Source organism: Macaca fascicularis, chromosome 8 (genome assembly GCF_037993035.2).
Source record: "Macaca fascicularis isolate 582-1 chromosome 8, T2T-MFA8v1.1".
Taxonomy (NCBI): domain Eukaryota; kingdom Metazoa; phylum Chordata; class Mammalia; order Primates; family Cercopithecidae; genus Macaca; species Macaca fascicularis.
In genome coordinates, this window is record NC_088382.1 from 95,856,688 (window position 1) to 95,869,997 (window position 13,310).

Genomic DNA, 13,310 nt, shown 5'->3' on the forward strand with positions numbered 1-13,310 from the left:
CAAGCAGTCACAGATAAAATATGTAACTAAGATAGTGTAACTGCCTTCTGGGTTAACATGCTTAAGACTATATAATATCCTATAATAGATGTTATGCTAGAGGTTTTATCAAAGTACTTTCAAATTCAGATGAGTGAGAGTGAATAATTCTGCCTGAGATAAGTAAATCTTTACAGAGCAAGTGATAATCTAATTGAATTGGTTGGCAATAAAATAAAGTTTTAAGTGACTTTGAAGTCAGGTATACCTGGTTTTGAATCACAGTTTATCTACGTGAGATTTTTAAATGTTTTAATCTATGTGATCTTGAACAAGTTACTAACCTCTCTGAGCTTCAGTGTTCTTATCTGCACAAAGGCATAGAAATCATTTTTACCTCATAAAATTGCCTTGAGTATTAAATGAGATAATACAAGTTCAGTACAGTACCTAGTACCTAATAAGCACTCAATCACTGGCAACTATTATTTTAATGTTACAACCAGACCTTGAAGGGTAGATCATAATAAGCCAATCTGAAAAGGGGTGCGGGAAAAAAATTCTAGAGTGCGGTTGGGTCAGCATTGACTGAAGTATGGATGCTAGAAAACACAAGGTTTGTTCAGGAGGAAGTGACAATCAACAAAGCTGAAATTCAGTTCAATCCAATTACCTGGCAACCAAAATGGATGACATTTAACGGATGCATGGCATGGTCTGGTGGAAACGATGCTGGTTTATAAGAATAAGGGGACTAATCTCCTACTTCAATCTCATTAGATAACTCCACCATTTAGTCCCACTGAGCTTCAATTTCTTCATCTGTAATAAAAGGATACTGAAACAGAGCAGCGATGACTGCCCATGCCACCTGCCCCCACACCCACGGTAGCTACTACTAATACATTTATCTTTTCCATCAAGCTGAGATGGAGCATTAATATCCTCAACGGTTTCCCAGGTAGCTATTTCCAAATGACTAAAACCTGTTTGCTATCTGTGGATTAGGTGTTTGTTAGTTTTTTGGTTTTTGTTTTTTTTTCAGACCTTCTAAATAATACCAGACTTCTTAGGTAATTGAAATATTTTGTGAGGGCCAGGGACAGTGGTTCCTGCCTGTAATCCCAGCACTTTGGGAGGCTGAGGTGGACAGATCACTTGAGGTCAAGAGTTCGAGACCAGCCTGGCCAACATGGTGAAACCCTGTCTCTACTTTAAAAAATGCAAAAATTAGCTGGGCATAGTGGCATGCGCCTGTGGTCCCAGCTACATGGGAGACTGAGGCAGGAGAATTGCGTGAACCCAGGAGGCAGAGGTTGCAGTGAGCTGAGATCGCACCACTGTACTCCTGCCTGGGCTACAGAGGAAGACTCCCTCTCAAAACAAAAGAAAAACACATTCTGTGGTGTGCTGGATTATCCATATTCACATTACATTTTCTGTTGCTTTAGAGATCAAGTTTAAATCATATTTAGACCTCATATTAAAATCTAATAAGATAATACATATGTATGTACCATAAAATTGTCATGAATTCAACTAATGTTGAAAAAGCTATTTGTGTATGCTCAAAATTTAACCTGAATTGGGTTTTATTTAATTTCAGACCTGAAAATTCATCTCCAGACTACTGACTATGGTAACTTTTTGGCTAATCAAACAAATCCTCTTACTGTTTCCAAAATTGACACCGAGATGAGGAAAAGACTATGTGGAGAATTTGAGTATTTCCGGAATCATTCCCTGGAGCCCCTTAGCACATTTCTCACCTATATGACGTAAGTGACGACAGAAAGCCCCAATAAGTCCCAATGTACTTGTGCGGATGACCCCTAAGAGTACTCGTGGGGTTGGGGGGTATTAAGCCAGAGTGAGACTTAAGACCTTTTACATTGTTTGTAAGTTTAAATTCATTCAAATTTTAGCAACCGATCAGCTCACAGAGCCACATTTTTGCATTAGAAAATGGATTTCATTGATTTATAAACGTGACTGTATCAGTGGTGGTAGCCTCCATCTAAAGGAATATTTTCAGTTTTCATTTAATAAAAAAAAAAAGTGTTGCCAGTGTTTAGGTGTTAGTGCTGAAGGTAAATGTTATGTGACATTTTTAGATGACTTTTGAGGATGGGGTTGACAATATCTTACAGTATTCATAAGGTCACATATACCACGGCTAATTCCCTTTGTAACAGTATAAGTAGCTGTTGTGAAAGTTGTATGTGTTTTATTTTTATCCATCACCCACAGTTCCAATTGTGCAACACATGAGCTCCTCATTCTAAAAAATATCTAGTGCTGGGAGCGGTGGCTCACGCCTGTAATCCCAGCATTTTGGGAGGCCGAGGCGTGTGGATCATGAGGTCAGGAGATCGAGACCAACCTGCCCAATATGGTGAAACCCCGTCTCTACTAAAAATACAAAAATTAGCCAGGTGTAGTGGCGCTCCTCTGTAGTCCCAGCTACTTGGGAGGCTGAGGCAGAATCGCTTGAAGCCAGGAGGTAGAGGTTGCAGTGAGCCAATATCGTGCTGCTGCACTCCGGCCAGGGTGACAGAGTGAGATTCTATCTCAAAAAAAAAAAATTGAACTCCCACATAATAGTAAACTGCACTTTTATGACACCAATTGATAAATCTTACTTAGTGCTGAAATGGACCATTTGAAATAGGTTTGTGCCTTTCCAGTTCTCCTAGCTGAAAAACAGAACAAAGACCCACAAATGGATGAGCTGTGTGTTATGCAGATAAAATTTAGACGTAAAGCACAAAGTTCTGAAGACTAGGTCCTAGCCCAGGTCTAGTGCCTGGCACTAAGGCATCAATATATTTGTGGAAAGAAAATATCAAAAAAAAAAAAATGCTGGATAATACAAGCCAAAGATTAATCAAAGGGGAACAAAAGAACAGGACTTCATGTCAAACACTGCTCAGTACTAGAAAAAGGAAATTAGAGACATGTTGTATGAATAAAGGAAACTGGGCATTGGCTGTGTGAAGGCATGGCTTTGGGAGACAACTTAAGATTTTTAGAGGCAGATTCCAAGAAAATATCACAAGAGAAAGCCTGGAAAGGTAAAAGGCAGAGACTCCTTCTGAAAGAGCAGTTTCAGCATCTGTCTGGTTGAACGATAAAATGACAGTGTTGCCTCAAGGACCAGGGAATGAAAGAATCCGCTTATCTGACCAGGCAGATACTCCCTCTATCCTTCTATTCTTTCTTTGTCCTTCCATATCTCCATCATCCATTCTTTTTTTTTCTTTTTTTTTTTTTTTCCTTGAGACTGAGTCTCACTCCGTCACTCAGGCTGGAGTACACTGGCATGATCTTGACTCACTGCAACCTCTGCCTCCAGGGTTCAAGCGATTCTCCTGCCTCAACCTCAGTTTTGGCTGGAGTGGGTGTGCCAAATGGGAAGGAGGCATGCAGGCACGTGCCACCATGCCCGGCTAATTTTGTATTTTTAGTAGAGACGGGGGTTTCACCATGTTGTCTGGGCTGGTCTCGAACTTCCAACCTCAGGTGATCCACCCGCCTCGGCCTTCCAAAGTGCTGGGATTACAGGTGTGAGCCACCATGCCCAGCCTCCATCATCCATTCTTCCACTTTACAAATAACAGTATCTCTGCCCTTGAGTCCTGCAAACAAGAGATTGGAACTAAGAAGATCCAAATGTACTTGCTGAGCTGAACAAAGTTAAGTGGACCTTAATTTGTACACATGCCTTTAATTTCAGGGGAAAATATCAGTCAGCAAGATTTCTCACACTGTAGCAGATATCCCTTGGCATCTAAATATGGCAACCAGAAAATATTCCATGAAAACAGAACTGCATTCCTAGGCCTTTGGCACAAAGGAAAACCAATGCAAATTTCCTATTATTGACAGCAGGCAAGAGCAGAAGTAAAGGAAGTGTCTTCTGTTTGGGATTTCACATCACATCATACAATCCGAGGATCAACTTTACTTAATGAATAATATCTTTAAGAAAAAAAGAAAAGTAATTAAGGGACATGATTACAATCTTTCAAGAGTTCAGAAAAGCATAAAATAAAAATATCACTCTGTGTCTACATGTCCCCTTCTTCTCCCACTCAGTTTCTCTCTCAAAAGTAACCACTTCTCAGTTTCTTATGTGTTATTCCAGAAAAATACTTACATGTATGTGTGTCTATTGCTACACAGTCTCCCACCCATACATTTCAAATTTATACAAATGGAAACATATTCCTTCTGTACTTTTTTCCCACTTATTATTTCTTAGAAATATGCTTGCGAATGTCATTCTTTTTATTTTATATTTATTTCTGTTTTTACAGACAAAGTCTCACTACATTGCCCAGGGTGGTCTTGAACTCCTGGGCTCAAGCCATCCTCTCACCTTGGCCTCCCAAACTGCTGGGATTATAGACGTCTGCCATCATGCCTGGAAAACATCATAATTTTTAAATAACTGCATAGAATTGATTATATGTGTCATGACTCCATTTACCAATCATCTATTGACAAGTAGCTAAATTATTTTTATTTTTTCCCATTACAAAAAATTTTGCAATTAGCTTATTTCTTCTGAGATTAGATGAGATCAGGTGTGTTCAGGCTGGTACGGCCGTAGACCAATTAGCTTATTTCCATGCAGCTCTTGAACTTATTCCTAAGCTCAGTTTTTAGCAGTGGAAGTGGTGAATCAAAGGAAAGTGCGTTTTCATATTTTAGTAAATATTTCTAAGTACTCAACAAAGGTAGCACCAATTTGAATCCCCTAAAACAGCCTGTGAAAAGGCCTGTGTCCTTACACCATTATCGACATTGGATATTTTCTTTTTAACTTTTGTCAGCCCATAGGTTAAAAAAAATAGTATCTCTTTGCTTCAATTTATATTTCTTCATGAGTGAAATTGATCATTTCATATTATTTATGTGGATTTGATACATGACCTAATTACCTATTTTTATTAGAGTTTTCAGCAGTTTTTGATGATGTAAAACAGCTCTTTGTAAATTAAGAAAGTTTTAGCCCTTCATAATATATGTTGCAAAACTATTTTCTTGGTATGATACAATTTAATTTTTATGTTTGTGGTTTTTTTTTTTGCTGTGGAAACATTGAATGCTTTAAATTAGCTATACTCATCAATGTTTTTATTCATTGGCTTCTGGGTATTTTACTGTACCCTGTTTAGAAAGGCCTTCTCCACTCCAAATTCATGAATAAATTCACTTGTCTTTTCTTCTATTTATTTGTTGTTACAGATGTTGTTTCATTTTTTTACATTTAAAACTTTGGTCCATCTTAGAATTTATTTTCATGTAAAGAATTAGACTACAGATCTAGCTGAAATTGTTTTTCCCAAATAGCTCTCCATTTCTATAAGTAAGTAAGTAAGTAGAAGAAATGACCATAGGTCAAGTAAGGAAGGAATTGTGGATATACCTGAGACATGGCGTTAGTGCCAATGTTTCTTGTTTGCCCCTCTCAGTCCTCCTATCAGCGCTATGGGTGAGGATAATTCCTTCCATATTACTTACAGGCAAGACACAGATGCTGATGTTTTCAAAGAATTCACAAATTTCAAAGAATTCACAAAAGCTAGTCAGGGGTAGAGATTAGATATGAACTTACATAGGACTCAGTTCCGCGATTCTGGAAAGCCTTCCAGAAGGGCTGATGTTGCTGAGCCTAGAAACAGTGTAGAATTTGACACACGGGAGAAGCCTCAGCATCCGGGGCTGAAACATGTAGATGGGAAGGTTGTTCCATGCGTGAGGAACAGTTCAGTTTTGGCTGGAGTGTGTGTGCCAAATGGGAAGGAGGAAGTGGGGGAAGGAGGCTGGAGATGCAAACTCCAGTCACGTTACAGAAAGTCTTTGATGCCAGGCTAAGGAAGTTGAGCTTTATCACATCATAGTGTTTCTTTTCTTTTCTTTTCTTTTCTTTCTTTCTTTCTTTCTTTCTTTCTTTCTTTCTTTCTTTCTTTCTTTCTTTCTTTCTTTTTCTTTCTTTCTCTCTCTCTTTTTCTTTCTTTCTTTCTTCCTTCCTTTCTTTCTTTCTTTTCCTTCCTTCCTCCTTCCTTCCTTCCTTCCTCCCTCCCTTTCTTTCTTTCTTTCTCTCTCTCTCCTTCCTTCCTTCCTTCCTTCCTTCCTTTCTTTCTTTCTTTCTTTCTTTCTCTTTCTTTCTTTCTTTCTTTCTTTCTTTCTTTCTTTCTTTCTTTCTTTCTTTCTTTCTTTCTTTCTTTCTTTCTTTCTTTCTTTCTTTCTTTCTTTCTTTTCTCTCTCTCTCTCTCTCTTTTGAGACGGAGTTTCACTCTTGTTGCCCAGGCTGGAGTGCAGTGGCATGATCTTGGCTCACTGCAACCTCCGCCTCCCGGGTTCAAGTGATTCTCGTGCCTCAGCCTCCGGAGTAGTTGGGATTACAGGGGCACGCCACCACGCCCAGCTAAATTTTGTATATAGATATATATTTATTTATTTATTTTTAGTAGAGATGGGGTTTCCCCATGTTGGTCAGGCTGGTCTTCAACTCCTGACCTCAAATGATCTACCGGCCTCAGCCTTTCAAAGTGCTGAGATTGCAGGCGTGAGCCACCGCACCCGTTCGCAGAGTATTTTTCAAGGTTGTGTGTGTATGTGGTGTATTTTGTTGGTATCTGCAAGGCCCTTCCTAAAAAGTAAAAACCTTAAGGAGAAACCCAAAATGTAAAAGAGACGAAAGAAGATGCCGGGATTACTCACAGAACATTTTCCTCCTCCCAGTGATGGTTGGGAGGAAGTAGAAAGTGCTTAGGCTTTGGGCTGAGTCAGATCCAAATTCATGTCTAATCTTCAATAGCTGCCGTGAGAGAGGCTCTGCAAGCAGTGGTGCCTCCTGCAAAAATGCCTGGCATGGATAATTACGGAAAACAGTAAAGATTCCTGAGCTGAGGGACAAGATGGTCCTAGTTGTGTGGAAGGAAAAATAATAATCAACATACTAGACAACATTTACAGAATATTACTATATGCCGGGGACTTTATTGGGTTGGAAAGCTAAGTGCTTTACAAACATTCTCTCATTTAACCCTCCTGACAAGTCTTACTCAATTCTTACCATCACCATTCTAAGGATGAGGAACCTAGAACTTAAGTGCAATAATTTGCCCTGATCACAGATCTAACAAGTGGTGGCGTCGTGGTTTGAAATAACTGTTAGCAGTAGGCTTCATTAAATTATTTTGCTCAGATTTTCATTGAGTTCAGAAAATCTGACCATGACAGTGACAGAGGGCAGCCTAATTTTATCTGAGTCAGAAAGCTGCCAGGGTTTGTACTTTGGGGTTGGGAAACAAATCTCATATAAAGGAAATGTGCCCAGAATACACTGGGAAATGCTCTAGTTCTAAAGACAGCTGTGAGTCCTTTGATCAAAGGTTCCTCTCATTGATGATCCCACAGATTTTTTGTTTCCTAATCACAGGATCTTTTTTCTTTTCTCTTTTGAAATGGAGTCTCGCGCTGTCACCCAGGCTGGAGTGCAGTGGTGCGACCTCGGCTCACTGCAACCTCTGCCTCCCAGGTTCAAGCAATTCTCCTGCCTCAGCCTCCCAAGTAGCAGGGATTACAGGTGCACACCACCACACCTGGCTAATTTTTGTATTTTTAGTAAAGATGGGGTTTCGCCATGTTAGCCAGGCTGGTCTCGAACTCCTGATCTCAGGTGATCTACGCCCCTCGGTCTCCCAAAGTGCTGGGATTACAAGCATGAGCCACCATGCCTGTCCCTAATCATAGACTCTTAGACATGGAAGGAAACTTAGCATTCATTAATTAAGCAAGTGTCCTTATTTCACAACAAATTACTGTGTTAAAATATACTGTTTCTAAAACAAAAATAATTATTTAGAATTTTAAATATTTCTAGTTATAAGCCGTATTTTTTTAATGGTTTACAAAAATACAGATAGTCACAAAGCCCAGGGTAGAATGTTAATGCAAAATTAAAATTGGAAAGGTGGTTTTGGTAGTATTAGTATTGTTACTAAAGGATATATTTTAGTGTATCTACTCTTCCTATTGGCAATACATGCTTTGAATTAGTGCTTTTAGTATCTCTGTCTAGACTCGCTGTTACCTAATGGGCATTGAATATTTGTTGAATCAATATAGAATTCTGCATTCAGCAGTACGTTACACAGAGCTAGAAAAATATATCCAGATAACTCAGCAGTTTATATTTTATATAGCAGTTGAGAATTGGTTTTTTATTGACCATTATGTTAGGGGTAAAACTGGATGTCATGCCTGCAGATATATTTTGTGAGGCCAGCTCAGTGTTTTAGAAAATAACTTTTAAAAAATACACTTTGAGCCAGGCACAGTAGCTCATGTCTGTAATCCCAGCACTTTGGGAGGCCAAGGCAGAAGGATCACTTGGGGCCAGGAGTTTCAAAAGCCTGGCAAACATAGTGAGACCCTGTCTCTACAAGAGAAAAAATTAAAAATTAATCCAGTGTGGTGGTGCATACCTGTAGTCCCAGTTACTGGGGAGTCTGAGGCAGGAGGATTGCTTGAGTCTAGGAGATTGAGACTGCAGAGCCATGATCATGCCACTGTACCTCAGCTTGACAGAGTAAGACCCTGTCTCCAAACAAAACAAAACAAAAACAAAAGCAAACATACAAAAAACACTTTGAAGTCAGGTGTGGTGGCTTGCACCTATAATACCAGTTTCTCAGGAGGCTGAGGCAGGAGGATCACTTTAATGCAGGAGTTTGATTCACCAGCCTGGGCAACAGAGCAAGACCCTGTCTCCTTAAATAAATGAATAAATAAATAAATAAATAAATAAATAAATAAATAAACCATTTTTTCAAGGCTGCATTCTTCCATTAGCCACAGTCTCCAACATTCCTGTATTTAAGCTACTTATCAGACCCCTGAACATATTTACTCTGACCTAGATGTTTTACCTTCACCTCTACACAAGAACCCTGCAAAGCAGGTATTTATATCTCCACTTTTAAAATTATGGAAATGAAGGGTCAATGAACTAATGCATTTTTCAAAGTCACAAAGGCAAGAGACATGAAAGGATTCCATTCCAGGTCTATCAGTCTAGCAAGCTAATGATCTTGCCACTGTCCAGGTAGTTTATAATAAGGCAAGCAAATCAGAAATATCTGTGGGTCTTCAGAAACCACTTATATTCTTGACCCCTACTTCAGGAGATTCTGATCTAATTGGCCTTGGAGTGGGGCCCATCTATATTTTGGAAGGCACCCAGGTTGTACTGAGGTGCACCTCTGATTAAAAATGTTTCATCAGGGTGCCCCAGCTTGATTACTTGGAGGTGACTTTCACAAATACTTTCATGAGCTTCTCTTGACAGTTACCTATACAGATAGCATTATCTCCCCGTCGGAAACTAGATAGCACCAAAGCCTAGGTCTTCTGAATCTCCATCCATGATCTGTCCCATCATGTCATGTAATGTCTTGTGACTTGCAACCCTGGCAGCATTCAGCTGCTCTCTGTGGAGCTTAGAGATTTATTACAATAAGAAACAGTAATGGCTGGACACAGTGGCTCATGCCTGTAATCCCAGTACTTTGGGAGGCCGAGGTGGGTAGATCACTTGAGGTCAGGAGTTTGAGACCAGCCTAGCCAATATGATGAAACTCTGTCTCTGCTAAAAATACAAAAATTAGCCAGGTGTGGTGGCACACACCTGTAGTCCTAGCTACTTAGTAGGCTGAGGCATGAGAATTGCTTGAACCTGGGAGGTGGAGGTTGCAGTGAGCTGAGATCATGCCACTGCACTCCAGCCTGGGTGACAGAGCAAGACTCCACTATTTCAGGAAGAAGAAGAGGAAGAAGAAGAACAACAACAACAAGAAGGAGGAGGGGGGGAAGAAAGAAAGAAAGAAAGAAAGAAAGAAAGAAAGAAAGAAAGAAAGAAAGAAAGAAAGAAAGAAAGAAAGAAAGAAAGAAAGAAAGAAAGAAAGAAAGAGGAAGAAAGAGAGAGAGAGAGGGAGGGAGGGAGGGAGGGAGGGAGGGAAAGAAAGAGAGAAAGAAAGGAGAGAGAAAGAAGAAAGAAAAAAAGAAAAAGAGAGAGAAAGAAGAAGGAAGGAAAGAAAGAGAAAGAAAGAAAGAAAGAAAGAAAGAGAAAGAAAGAGAGAGAGAGAGAGAAAGGAAGGAAGGAAGGAAGGAAGGAAGGAAGGAAGGAAGGAAGGAAGGAAGGAAGGAAGGAAGGAAGGAAGGGGAGAAAGGGTATACAAATGGTGGAAGGGTATCCCACAGTTCTGAAACCCTTTCTCTTATCTCTCTTCCAGTATGTCTTCCAAAGTCAAGGGTCTCTCTAGCACCCATGAAATTCCATCAAATGAAGTAACTTCCTGTCCTATTAGGAAATGCCCAAGACAACATTATACAAATGATTAAATCAATTTTAATAGAGACAGTCTAAATTTAAGTTGGAATAATAAATATAATCTTAAGCATTGCACATTTTATGAGAGATAATTACTGTACATGTGAAACTTATTTTGAAAATCTGGAATGGATATTTTTAAATACTTAATAGCAGGAAGATCTGCTGGAGGGTTTGTATACTATAATTATACACAGTTGTGTGAAACAAAGGAATGAATCCAATAACATTTTAATGAAGAGACCATTTAATATAGGCCTTGGTTGTTTTATTTTTCTTCCTTCCTATCCAACATTTTCCATCAGCATTTCAACTTCTCATCTCTTTTAAAACTAGACATTTTTTAAAAATAATCTCTCAAGCATTCGAAGTATCCCACCTCAGAGGCTGTAAAATTTCTGAATAGAGGATGACCAAGAAAATATCATCTTCGGTACTTAAACAGTAATGAGTAATCCTAGGTTAAAGTCCTAATTCTCAGATTACTGAGAATCTGAGGTTAAGGACCACACACTGAAGAAATCTTTAAAGATTCATTCCCAACAGCTAATCAAAGTTTTAAAATATCCCAATGACACATAATAAACCATCTACAGCCTTTGTGGTGTGCTGTAAATTAGGGTACTGAACACCTTAGTTTACCCAAAGTGTTTTCCAGGACTCTGAACTTGTAGTGTTGATGCCAGGAAAGTCCTTGGAAAACCAGATGAGTTGATCACTCTATCACCAGAGAGTCAAAAAATGAATAACATAACTCTAGCTCAGTAAGAGCTTACATTCTAATGCAGCAAGCAAGTCCACAAATGGTGTAAAAGTAAGACAGAATTAAGCCATAGCTATAATAGAAGCTTGAACATTCAATGAGAAGAACCTAGAGGACTGGAACAACGAATTTTGACTTTAAACGATTTTGTAGAGAAAGTAGAATTTTGGCCATTGTTTAAAATTGGCATGGATTGAAAGAATAAGTGAGGCATGAAAGGATTTTGTGTTTGGAGATGACATGGCAACTCAGATGTTGCTGGAACCTAGACATGAGTAGGGAGAATAGATACTTGGACAAGAGAGTAAAGAGTTTGACTGGGTGAAAGGCTTTGCCGCTAAGTGTCTGAAGGCTTTCAGAAAGTGCTATCAATTATATGCTTCTTGTGTGCTGCAGACGATACCCCCTCACTTAATGGTCACCACCCTGTAAGGGGAGAAGTATTCTCCCCCTGGGTGGCCATGTGATAGAGTGGTTGAACACTTCCCCTACCTCTGGCTGTGTGGCCAAATGCGGTTTGACATCTAAGCATTAATTTCTCATCTAGCCAATGGGAGAGTACCTGTTCTTAGGATTATTGTGCACGTAGTACTTGTTCAATAACTGTCGATTGCTATTATTATGCTGATTTCCTGGGGCATATTTAAAAATAAAGTGTCCAAGTCCTTGTAGCTGGTAAGTAAAGAGCCTAAGAGGGGATATCAAGTCACTCCAAATAGCATTCCAAAAGTGATCATTTTTTTCTTTTTTGCTTATTTGCATGTTTTTACTTTTTAACCCCTACTGCTTTGCAAAGTGAGGGGGCTGATCTGATGTATATCTTAGGAAAATAATTTTGTTAGTATTATAAAAGATGCATGGAGGGGATGGAACTCAAAGCAGAGAAACAATAGAGGAAGCTATTTTAAAAGCTTAGATTGGAACTTTGAAGGGTAGAGACAGGAAGGCGGGGAGTATGATTAGATTCATTTGAGAGATAGACTTAACAGGATTTAGTATCTTGATTTACGAGGCATGAGGGAAAGCAGACAATAATTCCTGGGAATTCTAAGTTAAGGAAAGCAAGGATTTGTAAGTCAGGTAAGTGGATTTTATTTTTAGTTCTTACCAAAGAGACTAGGAAGACCATTGTAAATTAGAGGAAATTAGAGAAGTAAATAAATCACCCTAAATCTCACCATCAATTGACATATCCCTATACTCTTTTTCTATACATTTTTAAAGAACTAACATTATCATCATTTTGATTTTGAATCTTGGTTTTTCTCTGTATATTATCGGCATTTTTCCTACATCTTTTGATGAGTATATAGCCTTCCATCTGGTCATGAACACAGATGCGTTGAGTTTTGTGTCTTTCTTTCCCCAAATTCTGCATAGTATTTAATTTGTTGAATTCTAACTTCAACAATCAAATTTCCAATAATATGAAATTGGCTTTTTGACACCACCATGCCCTTGTGATCCTGCGTCTCTAGTAGGAAAAGTTCTTCTGTGGTCTTATAGATTGCACTGTCTTAAAGGCTTTGCACTCAGGGATTCAATGGGAATAGTGAAAGGGGAGCAAGTGTAGGTCAAACATGTCCCTACTACAGTTGCTGATAAGACCTTCAGTGTTTAAAACTCTCAAGCATTTTGTGAACTGAAAAACACTGGTGCTATTCTGCCGAAGCTATACTTGGTATCTCTGAAACTGAATGATATTCATTTAATCAGCAGAACAGTAAGTGGCTATGAGTAAAGGCTTATGTGAGACTCTAAGATTAGAAATGAATTGAATATAGACTTTGTTCATTAACCAATGGAAGAGTTACTTAAGGTGCAGTTTCTAAGAACATACTTTTAAAAATTATGATTTACTAGGCTCTGGAATGCAGTCAATAAATTTGCTCTTCTAAAAGCTCTCCAGGGGACCCTGATACAGGTGGGAAATTCTTATAACCAGTAGGTAGACTCTAAACTGGGTCTACAATATACCAACTGTAGGATCTCAAAAAAAGTCCCTTAGTCACTCAAAGCCTTGGTTTCCTCATCTGTAGTACAGGGATCATAATTATATACAATATAGAGTTGTGAGTTTAATTTAAAAACAGAACCAGCTACATATTTTGTGAGGCCCGGTGCAAAATATAGAGCTCCTTGTTTAAAATATGTTCAATGATT

The 13,310-nt window shown here is 38.9% G+C and overlaps 1 protein-coding gene across 2 annotated transcripts in view; it reads left to right on the forward strand.

Moving 5' to 3' along the window:
- The window catches only part of ATP6V0D2 (ATPase H+ transporting V0 subunit d2), a 56,030-nt gene that overhangs the window by 14,048 nt on the left and 28,672 nt on the right, over positions 1-13,310 (forward strand). For both annotated transcript variants that reach the window (XM_005563644.5, XM_074000042.1), the window contains exon 2: positions 1,586-1,757. In XM_005563644.5, the coding sequence (XP_005563701.1) occupies positions 1,586-1,757 (172 nt within the window). The remainder of the gene's footprint in view (positions 1-1,585; positions 1,758-13,310) is intronic.